Here is an 18,427-nt window from a genome sequence, read left to right on the forward strand (position 1 = left end):
CCTTTTGCTTTGCAATCAGAAACTCATCATGGCCTATTGATGTTTGTCTTTCTTTTTTTTTTGTTTATTTTTTTATTTTTGTTGCTGTTGCTCTTGTTTTTTCGTGCATCCCGCCCCCAGCCTCTAGCAGTCATGACTGTATTCCTCTGACTTTTGGCCTTGGCTCGTCGTGTCCTGTCCTGTTCTGGTAATTTATTGGAATTTGCCAAAAGGATTAAGTACGCCAATAAGCGTTGCTCAACGTCAATAAGCGCGTCTCCTTAGCCCCAGCTCCCAAAGTTCCCGCTTAGCTTTATACGTGCCTGCATGCTTCCCTTTTGCGCAGCCCTTTGCTCTATTTCCGTTTCCGTTTCCGCCTCGCCCGCTGGCGCTGATAAATGCCGCGCGTGTCGAATGATTTTTCGCTGCTACTGCCGCTGCCGCTGCCACTGCCGCTGCTTCTGCTGCAGCAAGTTGCCTGATTTGTATGGCTTAATATTTCAATTTTGGCTCAGCTACCATATACGGGCAAGCACATACATTGGGGGCACTCAAGAGCTGCTGCGAAAAGCTGGAAGAGCGAATATTAATGAGAGTTTTGTGTGTTCGAGCAGCTTTCAGCAAGCAAATGAAGCTGAGCATGGATATCCCTAAGTGATTTTGATTAAAACTGATTTAATAGAGCTTTAAGTGGGCTCAAGCTGAGCTTTAAATGAGCTTTATCCGCAAAAAGAACTTTAAGAAATATTAAGACGTTGATCTATGCTTTATGCTAGCTCAAGAAGAGCTTAAATAACTAGCTGAAGCAGAGCTTGAAGCGAGCTTTAATCATGTAAAACTTAAAATCAGCTTTATAACAGCTTCAATTGCGCTTCAAGATAAGCTTTGAGTCAGCTCGATAACAGCATTAACTTAGTTTGAAGAAAGCTTTTACTTCGCTCATGAATGGCATTGTGCGAAATTTAAGGTCGAGGGCAAGCTTAAGTAAGCTTCGGGAAACATATAAGGGCCCGTCTAGCTTTAAGCTAAGTTCAAGTGAGCTTTATGAACTAATTTGCAGAAGAGCTTTAAGTGAGATTTAAGAGAGCTTTAAGTAAGCGTGAATATTGTATTATTGTCAACTAATTTAGCTGAGCTAAAGAAATGCTTTCAGTTGGATTTTCGTATACTCGAAGGATAAACCCAATTATAAAATAGCTCTAAAACTGAAACTGAAAATAACTTAAGATGGTTTCTTAGAAAGTTCTCTTAGTCAAGTTTTATACAACTTAAATGAGTTTAGCAAGGCAAACAGTAATCACTGAAACTAAATTCGATTTATCGCTATATATTTGATGGTTATAATAGGGGCATCTCCTGCGATTTATTATCGGTGCGACATTCACTTGGCTTTAGGGCTTCGTCCACTTCCTACACTCAGATCACTGAGCACAAATTTGACATTCGCAAATCTTAGACTTAACTTATTTTATATGGACTACCCCTAATGTGGGAATCTACCGTAGTGCACAATTTGTTTTCATTTTGTGCTCTCACAGTATATTTTGTTTTCTGCTGAGCTGTGCTGTGAGTGCGTGCGTTGCTGTTGCTGTTGCTGTTGCTGTGGCTGTTGCCGTTGCTGTTGTTATTCTTCTGTTGTTGTTGTTGGCCCAACAGCCGCTGGCTTCAAGTTTTCAACGCTTTATCTCACCAGCTATATCAAGCTAGCCTGCCACGCCTCGCAGCCAGCGCCGGCTGCCTCTCTCTGTCTCTGGGCTGCTGCTGTTGTCCTGTCAACTTAACCGCTGCCACTTGCCATTGTTGCTGTTTATTTTTGGGGCGCGTGCACACGTAAAACTTTGCCACATGCCACGCCCAAAAGCCGCCTCTGGCAACTAAACAAGAGATAGACTCAAATCTTTCAAGCCACCCCCCCTCCCCCTCCGCGCCGCTCAACCTGCTCTGCTCGCCTCGCTCTGAAAACTTTCTATAGCCTACAAATTTTCTTTTGGCCCAAATTGACCAAATGGACGGGGCAAAAACTTTTACTTGCGGCTACTTTCACCGCCCAAACCACATCGCCAACTCACACGTACATGTCCTTACCAACGCCCAGCCACAGCCGCAGCGTGAGCGAAAGCTTCAGCTTCCCAGCTCCCCGAGCAGTGATTAGGCAATATTTTGAAGGCTCTGCGAGTCACGAGCTCACGAATTTTTGGCGTGTCATTGAACAACTCAATTGTAGGGCTCGAGCCCTACTAATATGCCAGCAAATAGCACACACAATCCACTTGACAAGCCGCCGCCGCACCGCCGCACCGCCGCCAACCCGACAATGAAATACATTTTGATTGTTAAGCAAATCATGTAAATTTCTTCTTTCAAATTATCAACATGCCAAGCGCTCTCCGCATCCCACCCTTCCCCCACTCCCCCCCCTCTCTCTCTCTCTCTCGATTTGTGCTCTCTGCGTGGGACTTTAAGGCAAAAGGTGTGCAGACTTTTAAATAAATATTAACGCGTCCTTTCAAGCACGCACACTCGCACACGCAGCTACTTAAGTGCCACGCCCCCGCGCGGACTGGCTGGCTTAAATCAAATTGCATTGTTGTAATTTATATGAAAAGTTTTCGACTTGTGCCAAGTTTTGTGTGAAGTGCTTAGTAGTAGATCCAACCAAGCCAAAAACCACTCCACTCACCATATGCAATGCGGCTGAGACTGTGAAATCAGTCAGCTGCTCAGCCTTAACTCCCCCTTCTGTCTCCCACCGCCCTCTCTCTCTCTCTCTCTGGTTGTGTGTGTGGGCTTACTAAGCCTACGCTTAACGCTCAGCATTGAGTTGTGGCATTAACCTGGCATAACTGTAAATGAGCATTCGCCTGAGTTGAAACGCATTCAAACTAAATGCGCATTAATTAATCCGTAAACTAAGACAACGAGAAAGCAAAATTGATTTTAATTTAAGCAGCTTTAGGCCCTTAATGCATTTGCAGGGCTCTAAGTCGTTACCTCAGACTCACCTACAGAATTACAGAATTTACCCCACATTTGCCCGACAATTGAAAATCTTTGAATACCAATTAAGGCCCTTAGCAGAAGCAAATGCAATGAAATAATCAGTAAATTTATGTTAGAGACACAGTAAAAATAAAGAGAGTGAGTGAGAGTTATGGAAGGAAAGAGTAAAGAGGAATGAGTGTGAGAGAGAGACTTAGAAAAAGAGAGAGAGAGAAATGGAAAGGAGGGAGGACAGAGAGAGATACAGAATAAGACAGACAATAGAAGAGAGAGAGAGAAATAGAAGGGAAGGAAGACAGAGAGAACCAGAGAATAAGACAGACAATAGAAGAGAGAGAGAGAAAAAAAAATGAAAGGCAGGGAGCTAGAGAGAGATAGAGAGAGATAATGGGAAAGATATAGAAAAAATGTGAGAGAAGAGTCAGAGAAAAAAGAGACAAAGACATAAATTCAGGGACTACACAGAGAGAATGAGGGAGAGAGAGAAAGAACTAATGACAGAGAGAGCGTGAAAGCGCTAGAGAGATCAAAATAAGTGGGGAAAGAGAATGTAAGAGAGAAGCATTGAGTAAGCGAAAGAGAGTGAATGAGCTGAGAGCTGGATAAGTTCTTTCAGCTTTTCAAGTTAATTGTATGAAAACTCTTTCACACCGATCTAATCTATTACTAAGCCAATTTCAGCTTAGATATATTAACTCTCTTAAAAAGTATATATGTACTATATATATATATATATATCTATATATATATATACCAATTGGAGTTTGGTACTTAAATCTCATTCAGTTAGCACTTCAGATAGCTGAGGTCAGCTGGAACACAGAGTGAATTAGTTAGGTTTTCCGATAGGCCCGCAGCATTCAAATCGTGACAAATTTAGTGGAGCTGCATAAAAAATGAGCGCAGTTCCAATTTGAATGCAGTTGAAGGATGAAAGTCATAAATTGCACAACGAGTCTCATTGCTCAACAGAGCAGCAGCAGAGGGTTAGGGGCTGAGGCCTATTTCGGAACAGCTCAGACAAAGTTCCGGCTTATTATTTTTGTTTTTTTTTTTCTGTTGCAGCACTAAATCAAAACAATGCGAGGCTATGGCCTGGCCTCTGGTTGAGCCACATGCCACCTGGCTGAGTGGCAGCTGCAACTGGGCTGGGTGAAGCGAGTAACAAAACCCGAGTGACAGCATTCAACAATTCACGTTGAACGTGGCCTAATCCAAAGTGCTCTAGCAGCAGTTGCTGCTGTTGTTGCTGCTGCTGCCACAGGCATGTTAGCTGCAACTGAACTGAAGCCAGGGGCCGAGCGTTGGTTGCGTTCCTGACAGCGTTGACAATGCTGCTGTCTGACCCAGTTTATGGCCCAGAGTTATGGCATTAGCTGCTGTCCAACTCAGAGCGGAAGTTGCAACACAAATGTTCCGCATACCCCGCCGCCTGTTAAGCATGGTGTCGGAACGGGAGCAGGAGCAGGAGCTGGAACACACCCCCAACACATGCTGATCGATGTTTATTTGCAGCTACTAAATTTCGATAACAATAAAATATGATTTTCTTCGGCTACATTCAGCGCACAGCAAACAGCAGCAAAATACACAAAAAGAATTTAAGGAACCTGCCCCATAGAAAGAACCCCCCCCCCCCCCTTTCATCTCATCCCCCACGAACCATAGTCTGAACCTGAACCTGAACCCCAATGGCAAAAACAAACAACAAAGCGCTGAGTAAATATTACAAAATGTATTTCCTCACACACACACTCGAAAAAAAAATATATAAATATATTTATATATATTTGAGTATATATGTATATGTATGTGTATATAAATAAATGGCAGACGTGACAAAAATGCTTAAGTGAAAAGTTACGAGCAAATGAGAGAAGTGTAGTTAGCTAGCGGGAGAGAGAGGCAGAGGGAGACGGAGAGAGGCCGCTACGGAAATCGCTTTTGCACCCACACAAACAAAATATAAAACAAAAACAATAAAAAAACATAGCAAAGAGGTTGCCCATACAGAAGTTCAAATACGCTGGCTTTAAATATTTAACCAGATTTTTAATGGCTTAAAAGCAAATTCTCTTTAAAAATATACATATTTCACTTAATTTATATCTATTCCATATGTTTATGTATTATATGAATTTATATATAGTTTTGTAGCTTGTAAAGGGTATCTAAATGATCTGTTTTTAAGGCTAGAAAAGATTATGAAATATTTTATATTTTTTATATAAAATAAACTGAAGTTTTGTTAAGCAAAATAATACTTAAATTTTCAAAATTTATATAAAGATAACTTGAAAATAAATTCAATTTCTATAGATCAATCTATTTTGATAAGTATCTATAAATCTGTCTATCTAACTATATATCCATCTAACTATGTATATATTAATTTATCGAAATATCTAACTATCTATATATCTATATATCTATATATCTATATATCTATATATCTATATATCTATATATCTATATATCTATATATCTATATATCTATATATCTATATATCTATATATCTATATATCTATATATCTATATATCTATCTAACTAACTAACTATCTATCTATATCTACAAATTTATCTATCTATCTATCTATCCACCTATCTATTTATCTAACTATCTATTTACTTACGCACAACAAAACGATTCAAGTTTTCTTTCATACAACTTCACGGCTTAAACTAAGCAACATCTACAAACAAAGTGCCCACAGGGTATTGCACACACTGCTGGGCATAGCTGATGTACCCGTGCTCCGATTCTAGACAGCAGTCGAAAAAAGTTTACTTCGCGTGGCGTTTTTATGTGTTCTTCGCCTTCAGCTTCTGCTTTCTGTTTTGTTTTGTTTTCTTTGCTTTTTGTTATATTTTCTTCTCTTTTTGCTGTGTTCACTTGCAGCTCTGCTTAATATTTCCTTGTTTACGCTTTGTGCGGCACAGCCCTTGTTTATCATACTCAGAGTTGAGACTGCGTCCCGCTTCAATTTTGCTGTTTTTTTTTCTTTTTCTGCCCCGCCCTTTCGCCCACTCGGCCGCTGTGAAACTTTTCACGCACGCCTGCTGACGGCAAGCGATTTCCCGGCACGGGTTGAGCCGCGCACCAAATCGATTTCCGGTTCATTACCTAACTACCCACCACCTTAATAACTGCCTACAACCACCGCAGCTCCGACCCGACGAGCCACCCGCGCAGCATCCGCTCAGCCCTTTGGCCTCGTATCTCCCAAGCGTATCAATCATCTTTTAAGGCAGCACTTTACACGCTGTGCACAGCAAAAATAAGATGTGTGCCAGCTCCAACCGCACCGCCCGCTGCTGCACCACTTCAAACTCCACTCATATGTCAGGCACAGTGGGGCGCGGGCCACGCAAATTGTTTGTTTCTTTGTTTTGTTTCGTTTCGTTTCGTTTCATTTTGTTTACTCGACTCTCAGCCACTCGACAAGGGAACCAAACCCACTCAACCACCCAACCACCCTCACACATATCTTTGTTATTTCTTGGCGCTCGCTTTTCATGTCATTTCTCAAGTTTACACAACATATTTCAAGTGTTTGATGTCTTTCGCACCCGACGCGCATCAATTTCTTGACTCTATGCCACATATTGTGTGTCCTCTCTCCCTCTCTATTTCTCTCTATGCTGCTGCATTGTATGCATCGTGTTGGCAACTCAATTAAAATGTAAGCCAAACCACACGCAAGCAAAAATAAGAAGAGAAAAATGTGAGCTGAAAATATCTATGAATATTGCGCATACGCCGCGTAGATCCATAATTGCATTTCCTAGACAGCGCTCCAAGCCGCAAGGGGCGCACCACCGAAACAGCCAAGAGCCACATAGCCATCATAGCCATCATAAAAACAACATTCATTTGTGCAGACACTTCGCTTGCTCTGCGTCGCTCAAAAACGCTTTCAACTCAATTTCTCTAATGCTCTGCGATATTTGGCTCCGTTGCCAAAGAGAAAACTATTTTAATTGGCCATAAATAGCTTAAGCGCAAATGAATGCATTTATATACACAGATGTTTATCGATAGCACTTTTCTGTTGCACTTTATTTCAGTGCAGGTGCAGTGGACTCCACTTTTCTTAGCATACTCTTGGGGGCTCGCAACTGTGTATTGAGAGACTGCATCATGAGAGCATTAAACAAACTGTGTTATAGTTCTAGTTTGTTCTTGTATTGGAACTAATTCGTTCTATTCCATGCCAAGTAAAAGTATTCCTTTGGCATATATGCAATTTGCTTTCTAGGCATTTTCGAAATTTCTATCTCTTTCAGACTCTGTTGGATTTATTCACTAGATATCTACAAAGTGAAAGGTATATGTCAATATATTTGCTTAAGCTTCAGCAGATTGCAATTTCCTAGCTCAAACCACGCCAGACATGCTGCAATACTTGCAGTTTGCTATCGATTTTTTGATCGATTTGTAGAAGTTTCTTGATGATTTCAGTTAACTCGCGATCAACTCATTCATACATGCAGGCAGAGCAGGCGACTCAACTCGACTCGACGAGCGAATTAAAGAACCACATTAGGTCGGTCACGCCTCCTGCCTCCTGTGACAAGCAATATCTATCGATATATAAGTATTGTCATATTACTCAAAAATAGCTTGGCAAATTAAAAAGTATTTTACAAAATAAAACAAAAAAAATTGCCTAAATTTATATATTTTTGATGAATTTCTAATAAATTCCCTCGAGAGGAATTTTTATTTCAGCAAAAGTTCGCACAGTTCTGAATTCTGTTTTTTTTTTTTTTTTTCATAAATTTGCTGAAACTGCCAATGGCGTTTAGCAGGCGAAATTAATTTGCGAACAAATCGCATTTGCTTTATTTGCTTGGCGAAAAGGATTTCAGATGTAGACGCGACTTTTTTGCCAACGGATTTTCGTTGCATTTCCACTTCAATTTGAGCGTGCTGTGTGTTTTTAAGCATGTCATCGGAGCGATGGCTGTTAATGGAGGCGTTGGCACAGTGGGCGTGGCGCAATTCATGTCGCTGCCGGCAACAATTGCCAGTTGCAGCAGCAGCAGCTGCAACAGCTATGATCATCATGATGATGCCTATTTGAGCGCGCATTCCCACGTGTGTGTGTATGTGTGTGTGTGTGTGTGTGTGTGTGTGTGTATGTGTGTATGTGTGTATGTGTGTGTGTGTGTGTGTGTGTGTGTGTGTGTGTGTGTGTGTGTGTGTGTGTGTGTGTGTGTGTGTGTGTGTGTGTGTGTGTGTGTGTGTGTGTGTGTGTGTGTGTGTGTGTGTGTGTGTGTGTGTGTGTGTGTGTGTGTGTGTGTGTGTGTGTGTGTGTGTGTGTGTGTGTGTGTGTGTGTGTGTGTGTGTGTGTGTGTGTGTGTGTGTGTGTGTGTGTGTGTGTGTGTGTGTGTGTGTGTGTGTGTGTGTGTGTGTGTGTGTGTGTGTGTGTGTGTGTGTGTGTTTTTTGTGGCACACTTTTTTCATGTGGCTTAACCTCTCTCTCTGCGTGTGTGGTCAATTATTTGTTGCTACTTTATAAACTGCAGCCTGTGCTGCTGCCGCATCAGCTATTGCTGCTGTTGCTGTTGCAGTTAGCTAGCAAAAGTTTCAACAACAACAATTGCAACTGCAAGTGCAGCAGCAACTGCTCATAAATTGACCAGAAAACTGAGTGGCTGCCGCTTAACATTGTTGCTACAGTGTGCGCGTTGCAGCTGCTGCAGCTGAGCCAATTCGTTTACGTTTTAGTTCACTTTGCTATGTATACCCTGTAGCTACGAAAGTGTGCTGAATCGGGTATAATATGCCACTGAGCTTCTCTGTTGCTAGTTCTCCAAGCTACAGTTGCTTCAAGCTCAGTCTGCCTATGCACAAGCTGAGCAGCAGCTTTGTGAACCTCATTTGCCACATGCTTAAGTCTTCGCTTCAGTTTAATGAAGCTTATTTTTATTCTCTGTGCTTCACAATCTGTTGCAGCTGGCCGCCTGGAACGGTTGGGCTTTGACTATTGGCATCTGTTAGTCAAGCACTTTAAGTACTTTTTTTTTGTTATTTTAATTTTTTATTATTGCTTTTGCTGCTGAACAGAAGTTTCTAAATCGCAAACGCAAAGCAAGCCAACGGGGCGGCTTCGGGGAATTGCAAAAGGCGTAGGGGAGGAGGCCATGAGAAGTGGCTGGTGGGCAGTGGCAGGCGGTGGCTGGTGGCTGGGGATTGCTTTAAAGTGGCTAAGCTAGTTATATGGATGTTATTGTAGTTCGACATGGCAACAGCATCAAGTTACGGGGCAGCTGTCACGCAACGACTATTATTACACATGTTTGCGTCTGAAGTTTAATGCACACACACACACTTACACACACGGATACACGCATAGCGCACGTCACACTGTCAAAGCTTGTGCTTAACAGAGCAGGAGTATCGATTGCATAATCGTTAAGGTATTGTTAGTGCAGAGGAATTCAACAGGAATAACAGGCAGATGGCGATGGAAGAAGAGCTAGCGACACGTACAGTAAGCTGATTTGCATGACAACTTATCGATAATGCTATCGAACTTACTAGAATTATCGGAAGGGCAACTCCTAGGAAATGTCTCTATTTTTTTGTATATTGTAATGTGACGCACTTGTAATATGCCATATTATTTATCAAAAGTGTTTCAAGAAACGTTTTAGCAAAAGTAATCGATGTGCTTTAATAACTATCGATGCTACAACTTCGATTGCTATATAAGCATGGATATATAATTAATGACTTGATAATTTAAGAAGTTTGCTGGACTGTAGACTGCTAAAATGCTATCGATTTGTTATATGTTATCGATTAATTTACAGCAATCGCTTTATTTGAAGAGCTGTCAAATAAACCTCTCTACCGTTTTCAGACACACTGTAAGTATTGTGTTTTGAGCGTTCGTACACGTTTTACTGGCTGCACTCTCAGACGCCTCCAGCCAATTTCAGATCTGAATATTGAGAAACATTTATGCCCATAATTTATGTAAGCCTTACATAAATACTAGGGCTGACGAAACGTGGCACAAATCATGCGACTTAAGAACTTGTCAGGCCCAAAGGCGCATAGCTCAAGAAGGCCAAAGGCGGCAATCAGGGGCAAGAGGTATCACGTCTAAGCTTAAAAGGTAGGAAGCAGCATTAACACCTTTGGGTAGCATAAATCGTAGACATGGGCCGCTTGGCACGCAGTTGCCAGTTGCCAGTTGGCAGTTGCCATTCGGCAGTTCGCTGTTGGCAGTTAAGTGGCTAAAACTAAGCCAGGCAATACGTCAAACCGCTGGAGTTTATTAAACCGAATGTGGCAAATGAGAGGCTTCTGGCCATTTTCTATTAAGTGCCAAGAGTTTAATTTACAGCCCCGATGCGTGCTCTGGGCCAGGTTAAGGGGGTTATTGTGTGTGTGTGTGTGTGGGAGGGGGGTGGCAGCCAACAACAATAAATTACGCAGCAGACGAGGCCGGAAATGAGTCTGACTGTCTGTCTGGTTGGCTGCTTCGGATGTGGCATGTGGCATGTGGCAAGTGGCAAACGGCAAACGATAAAGGGGAAGTCTAGGCCAACAGCTCGGCTTCAATCTTGAACGTTTGGTGTCTGACAAGCAATGCGAATTCTAATTAAAATTTAATTGTTTACACTTTGCGACAACAAACGGAAATGGCAAAAGGAAGTGCGCCTCAATGTGCCTCATGTAGACAGCTCCGCAGCTCTGTAGCTCCACAGTTCCACAGGTTTCCAGCTAACAGTTTTTAGTTCCGACTTCCTGGTTCAGCTACGAGTTACTAGTTCTCAGTTCCATTAGCCTTAACATTGTTGTCGTGACCAGCGCGTTTAATTGTCTCCGGGGCTGATTTACATGGAGGCCCGACACCCAAAAGTTTACAACACAAACAACATCTTCTGACCGGGTTTTCGGATAGGTGAAGTGGGGCGTAGCCGCCCCTAAATGGCTGACTGGCTGGCTTGAACGTGACTCGCATACCGATTGAATGCTTATCAAAGTGTATAAAATTTCATAGAAATTATGACGCGCGGCCGCCAAAAGTTGCTCGCGCTGCTCTTCGACAGGCAACGCGCAGTGTGGGCGTGGCCCATCTGTAGCTACATTGTGTGCTTTAGCATTTTATTGTCTTTAAGCTTCATTAAGTCAAATGGTGCAAACGTTTAAGTCACTCACAAAAGACAGCAGCGACAGTAGGACACCAGGACAGCAGGAGCAGCACCATCATCCGGTACAAACAATACCAACGACGCGTATGAGCAACGCGCCGCATTAAGTATACGCATTAAGTATACGCAACATTGTTCATCCAGCTACAATTGGCAAGACAAAAGCCGACGGAGGGACCTACTGCTGCCTTCGCTGGAGCAAACAGGACTGTCTCCCCCCATAAAGCATGATAAAAAGAGATAGCTTGGAGATTATTCGGACAGAGCTAAAATACGAAACTTAAAGCGAAGGCTTGAAAGCATTTTTAATGCTTACCCAAAAGAATATATAGCAATGACAATGACAATGACAATGACAATGACAATGACAATGACAATGACAATGACAATGACAATGACAATGACAATGACAATGACAATGACAATGACAATGACAATGACAATGACAATGACAATGACAATGACAATGACAATGACAATGACAATGACAATGACAATGACAATGACAATGACAATGACAATGACAATGACAATGACAATGACAATGACAATGACAATGACAATGACAATGACAATGACAATGACAATGACAATGACAATGACAATGACAATGACAATGACAATGACAATGACAATGACAATGACAATGACAATGACAATGACAATGACAATGACAATGACAATGACAATGACAATGACAATGACAATGACAATGACAATGACAATGACAATGACAATGACAATGACAATGACAATGACAATGACAATGACAATGACAATGACAATGACAATGACAATGACAATGACAATGACAATGACAATGACAATGACAATGACAATGACAATGACAATGACAATGACAATGACAATGACAATGACAATGACAATGACAATGACAATGACAATGACAATGACAATGACAATGACAATGACAATGACAATGACAATGACAATGACAATGACAATGACAATGACAATGACAATGACAATGACAATGACAATGACAATGACAATGACAATGACAATGACAATGACAATGAAATCGGTAAACCAACAATATACAGATTCTTTCTCCCTCTGTCTGTCCCTTTTTCTTAGTCATTTCGCTAACAGGCTATGATTATGCATAAGTAACCCCTTTAATTGGCTGCGTGCCTATTTGATGAACTCAGTTCGAGTACATATGTTCACAAGAGCCCAACACACATATAAGTATGCCCCGGAGTGAACCACATCAGTTGTCACATATGAGCCACCTGGCAATTAAAAAGTTGTCGCAGGCGCTAAACACGAATTCATGAGAACGAAATCGAGTTAAAGTAAATTAAATTAAACACAAAACTTTGTAAAAGAGCCACAAACGCAGAGAGTGAGGCGATGGGGTGTGATGCGCGCAGGCCGCGTGGCAGGGGCAGCAGTTATAGCCGCAGATAACGGAAGTGGTAAAATGGGGAAGGATAGAGGAGAGCAACGATTCCGGGCGCTCATTTCGTTTATTAAGTTTTGGACGCCCACGCAACGCTCCGGGACAAAAGTCAAACCACGCGCAATTTTAGTAAATTAGAAAAAGGGCAAATCGTGGTCGACGACAGAAAAACACAGAGAGCGAGAGACGGAGAATTAGAGGGAGAGAGAGTGGGAGACGGAAGCAGGATGTAACGATGGGTGGTAGGCGGTGGAGGATTGTCAAATTGTCGCGTAATTAAAATTGAATCAGCGCAGCCATGAAATTGGGTAAAAACATAGCCATACAGCAGTGCAAAGTGCAAGTGGAACTAGTTCCGGAGTTATATGCCTAACTAAAACAAAGCACAGCTCAAGCGGAAAGAGCTAAGCACCCATTAAGACTGTCAGGGAACTAGTTCATATATGTTTTATGACTCAGTTCGCAACCAACGCAGTACAAGCTAAGCTAATGGAACTTCATCAGTTCCACTTGAGTTACTCGAAAATGTGGCCAACGCTGAAACTGGAATGGATGTTCAAGCGGCAACTGGAACAGGTCCAACGACTTCATGGCTAAAGTGTATGAGATAAATAAATTTATTAAAACCAATTGAGAACTAACTAGCATCTGTCGTAGTAAGTGGTTCATGCCTTGAACAGTTTCTGATTGGGTTCCTCGAGAGCTCTTTTCAGACAATCCACAAAAAATTGGCATATGCAAGGCAGCGCAAAGCTAAGAATCGCTTGCCAACTGAACTCTTCGCGTCCAAAGGTAACCTCCAGACTCCACAGAACCAAGTCAAAAGGTAAGATAAATCTTGTTACTGTCAGCCAGGGCTTCATATATATGGGTTTGCTCTAAAACAATAGCTAAAGTTCGCATATTTGACATACGGCGGTTTATGATAGCACGCACCCACAAGAGGCCTATGAAGAGCATCAGCCAGCAGACGATCATGACGAGGCTACCCATGACGCGCATTTGACGAATGATCGTGTCTCGCAGCCCATAGAAGCAGCGGACACGCCACATGGACACAGGTCGCGTAGCGACCAACTTGGCTCGCACCAATTCAACGAAATTATGGATCTAAGGGTACGAGTGCAGGACATTAGGCGAGCTCAAATGAGGGAAAGTTATTTAGCCCACCAGCCCCAAAAAACTGTAGACGACACAGAACCAAAAGAGCCAAGGCAACCAGTTCTTGATCGCACGCCGTATTACATATTGACGTCGATTCTGAGCATGGCGCGTGGGCCAAATGGAGAACACATCGAGGTTCACATGGCGGTGCAACAGATCATTGCAAGCATCTCTGAAGAAGCGCAAATTTTTCATCTTCTTAAAGTAAAAAATGAAAAAATTATAAATTAAAAACTAAAAAATTTATGTTGACAATATTGTGAAAGGTTTTGAGATGATGTGATTCGAAAATCAAAAATTTCTCAAATCATTGAAAATGCCATGGGCATAGAGAATATTATGGGCATAGAGAGGCGTGGCCGTGTCTGAGCTCCGATAAGTACACACTCTTGTGGCTGTTATTGATGAAGACCTAAGTTCGACAACAGGAAGTATTGAACTGGCTACACAAGTCCATCGAAAACCAAAGGAGTGCCTGGCTTGTCGACGAGATTGGATAAGATAGGACTTCAACCTTTCAAGTCTCAATACATCAACCATGAGTTAAAACCAAAACTCTTAATTTATTGCAAATATATTTTAAAGTGAATGCGTATAGCTATCTGTATTATTTGCGTTGCCTTTACATATAAAGTTTCTCCATAATATATGGCCAATAAATCAGTAAGGCGGGGCTAACCGAAACAAATCGGAAAAAAAGTTGCAAGCGAAAGGCGCCATCTAGCGTTGAAATATTGCAAAAGTGAAGCAAGCCCAGGCAGAAATAGATGTCAGGCATATCTCAAAAGCGCTGTCAGTCGATGAAATTGAAGCAAAAAACAACTATGAAGGCACACGTAGAGTGTGTGATAGAGAGGGGGAGGGGAAGAGCTAGCGAACTAGTTAAACCACAAGAATTAAGTCGGGCAAATGGATTGAAGTTGAGAGTTGAGAGTCCTTTGATGGTTCTCTTTGGTTATTTGTTTCGATTGGAAGCCGAGCAACAAAGTAAATAATGAAATGGCCGCAAAAATGTGCTAGGTCCAGCAGAGACCTGTCCCAGGATAACCCGACACGATGATGACGCTGCTGACGACGTGGCTGCCGTTGATGATGATGATGAAGAGGAAGATGGGGCAGCTGCTGATAAGGCCAGCGCTTTGCCTGTTCCTGCTGCTGCTGCTGCTGCTGCTGCTCCTGGCTGCTGTTGTCATTTGCGGTTGCTGCTGCTGGTGTGCTTCATTGGTTTTTGATTGTGTGTCGGGCTGCTTTATTTATTTATAGCTACGAAATCGGAGCTGGGCCCCAATACCCCAGTTGCCGGCCCAGACAGGATGTAGCCTTCATAAAATATTATAACTTGTTTTACGCCCAGCCTGATCCCGAACTTCGACTGGAAGGCTGCGCTTCAAGCAAAGTTAAATTGCAAACAAGCAGCAGCAGCAGCAGCCGCAGCGCAGCCAAGTCTCTTGGATTCTTGTGGCGCAGTTTGCTGGCTTTTTGTATAACTTTTGATTAATAGAGTGGAGTTGGGCCTTGGTAACGTTACTCGACGGCTGCCATAATTGCGCCACATGCCCAAAAAAAAAAAAGGAGAAGCAACGAAAACAAAGCAAACAGCTACAAGGACAACAAGCAAAACAACTCCAAGTCGAGCTTCGTGCACATGACAAGCCACAAGGCACCGCAGGCAGCCAAAAAAAAGAGCCAGAAAACAAATAGATGAAGAAGCAGAACTTTACTCACGCTAAATTGATTCTGCGCCGGCGAACAAGTGAGCTGGATATACATAGTTAGGCTCCAGGATAACAGGCAAATGCACTTATGCAACAGCTCTGCATTATGCCAATGCTCTTGATGTGCTGGGCCAGAGCTGAAAACGTATTCCCACCATATTTCGACTCGCAAAAGCGGCTTGTTCTACACTGCCTTCGGGCCGTATGGCAACCGTTTGATATTCGAGCTGGTTTTTCCCTAAGCCACATGCCGCGCCCAACCCGCTTGCTGTGCGCCCAAGTTATTCTCGCCAAAGTTGAAGCACATAATGTGCTCGACGCAAGCCGAAATTGAAGCTTTAATGGTGTAATCGATATGTTATCGATAGACAAAGCAGCGGCTGCAGCGTGTGTGCACAGCATGTGTCCTTGATAAGCATTTCATTATGCGGAGTACTCTGGGCAACTCAAACGTTATCGATGTCACACAGCTGCTTTGATGAATTACATTGACCGTGCTCCAGCTCTTCTCCTGCTGCCTGTTCACAGTTTTCGCTTTACCCTAATGCAATTGCGCTCGAAGCCAAATTAAAGAGATGTATTAACGGCACATACACGCTAAAGATGTGTCAGCTCTCGTTGACGTAGGAAATCAACTTATTTTCTCATAGATAGTTAAACGAAAACAGTTTCGATATGTTATCGATTATCACTAATTGACTTCTCATTGTTTTGCGTGTTTAGCTTTGCTCTCTTGGAAAGCTCTGAATGTGCGCACTTTGAATATATGTCAGATTGTCTTAAGCACAAATCGATAAATTATCGATTATATGCCTATCAAGTTTCTCACACAGTGCACTTTGCCTGTACGACTTTCACAGTTTGGCTTAGCGAAATTTCGACAAAATGTAATGTGTGCGTTGTCAAAATGTTATCGATTGTGTTATCGAAAATTAGTCTTAGCTAAGTATGTAAAATGAGAGAAAGAAAAGCATCGAACCATCATCAATAGTCAGCAAATATAATATGAATGAAATATTTGTTATCGATAACTATGTCGACACCAGGCACAAGCAAGTTATTCGATGAGAAGACGCTATCGATAACAGGCAACAGTTACTTCATTCCTTCGCCCATTACCGAAATTCTATTGAAACTGAAGTTGAAAACGCGCTCGAGTGATTTGCCGTCTGCCCGCCTGATTGACTGGCGGATGGGCGAGGGGCGCACCGAGTGAATGACTGACGGTCGGAGTCTGCTGCAAACGATAGCACTGACAGCAGCAGAGTCTGGTGCTGGCAATGGCCAACGTCTACTTGCGACTTAAAGCGATTTGCCTCGAGTGGCTGTGCTTTAATTCGTCGAGTGAGAGATCGAATTTGAAGTCGCTTCGCTAATAACGTTAAGCTAAATGCGCTGCTCAAGTAGATGCCGTCGTCGTGCATGCACACTTAGAGTCAGCTGAGTGCCTGACACTCAGCAGATGGATGACCCATGCTCAAATGCTCAGATGTTCAGACGCTGGCATATGCACATGCTCTGCCGGCGCCGTTGCTCCTGCTCGCTGCTGGCAGGCCCAAGTAGGCGGCAAGTGCGGAGCATGGGCGAAAGCTTAGCAAAAATACTTTCATAATAATCTTTATGCCACGATGTTTCGAGAGCTAAAAGAAGCATATAAAAATAAACCCCCACTCCACTCACTCCAAAAAATAAAAAAAAACATCGAAAAACCAGCTAAACGAGCATAAACTCAAGGGTTCATCCAGGACGAACGCGAGTTCCAGAGCGGGCTGCGTGTCGGGGCTTGGGGTATGCGAGGGTGGAGGCGGCACAGGTTGTTCGAGTCGAGTACACTGTGATTTGTGTTTGTTGTTGTTGCTGCTGCTGTTGCTGTTACGAAATTTTCCTTTTCTGCTTTGCTATTTTTCTCTTCATTTTTTTTTTATGAAGTCGCAGCCCTTTGCTGAAAAGGCTGCCCGGAAAACGGATTTTCACTGTCTTTGTTTGGCAGATTATAGATTAAAGATATTTTAGTTGAATACAAACCAAGCAAAGCCTGATAAAATGCAGGCGTGCCTTCTATTCAATGCCAACGCTTGATACAAGCATTTCAAATTGGCAACAACAAAATAAAAGAAAATCCAATTTAACGATTGCTATCTAAAGATATTTGATACTAGCGATAATATTTATCGATTAGAGCCAACAATTTGTATAATTTCACTTCATTTCCATTTCAGTCAAAGAGCCTGGAACAATATTCATTAAGTTTTCCGTTTTCTGCTCAAAAGTTATAATTTCCTTTGAACTCTCCCTGGGGACCGAAAGTTGAATAGAATTTTCCAATTTCCATTCCCAAATGCCAGGCTTAATATTGTCAAGATTAAAGAGAGCACGTAGCCTTCAATAACCCCTATATCAATGTCAGATCTTGAGATTTCTATCTGCGATATGCTTTGGTCAGTGTATCCGAAGTTGTTGCTGTTTTTCTTGTTGTTGGGCATGGTCAAAACTCTTTTTGGCTATTCACAGCTGTTTGGCTGTTGGCCGTTGTTTTTCTTTATACTCTGCACACACTGAGCATTGGCCACAAGCGGGCATATTGGCTTGGACCAACGTACGTCGAATAGGCAAGCTCAGACAGTTAGCTTTGCTCTTCTGCCTAGCCATGACTATATCTTCTCCTCTAGTATCTAAAATGCACCTAAGACTCGTTCAAATTGATATAAATGAAGTGCCGTTAGCTAATACAGCCTGCTATGTCGTAGCTACAGGGCATCTGCCAGTCGATACGCTCGAGTGCTGCAGCTCTTCTACATGTTTTCTTTTTTCTGTTTTTGTTATTTTTGGTTGGAAAATGCTAAAAGCAAAGTTGGATTATTGGTGTATGATGCCCCCATGTGCTCCATGTGTATTTAGGCGTATATATCTGAGTGCGAGTGTGGGTGTGGGTGTGGGTATGTTGGTGTGTGTGAAAAGATAATACAAAT

The 18,427-nt window shown here is 42.4% G+C and overlaps 1 protein-coding gene across 1 annotated transcript; it reads right to left on the bottom strand.

Moving 5' to 3' along the window:
* Positions 1 to 13,183: 13,183 nt before the first annotated feature.
* LOC111598163 lies at positions 13,184 to 14,264 on the bottom strand. Its single transcript, XM_023313252.2, has 3 exons — positions 13,750 to 14,264; positions 13,516 to 13,689; positions 13,184 to 13,457 (listed from the first exon to the last, which is right to left on the bottom strand). Exons 1-3 carry the CDS (start codon positions 13,936 to 13,938, stop codon positions 13,245 to 13,247), a joined length of 576 nt encoding a protein of 191 aa, XP_023169020.1. The 5' UTR covers positions 13,939 to 14,264; the 3' UTR covers positions 13,184 to 13,244.
* Positions 14,265 to 18,427: the final 4,163 nt, after the last annotated feature.

Source organism: Drosophila hydei, unplaced genomic scaffold (genome assembly GCF_003285905.1).
Source record: "Drosophila hydei strain 15085-1641.00,03,60 unplaced genomic scaffold, DhydRS2 tig00000090-arrow-arrow-pilon, whole genome shotgun sequence".
NCBI classification, from domain to species: domain Eukaryota; kingdom Metazoa; phylum Arthropoda; class Insecta; order Diptera; family Drosophilidae; genus Drosophila; species Drosophila hydei.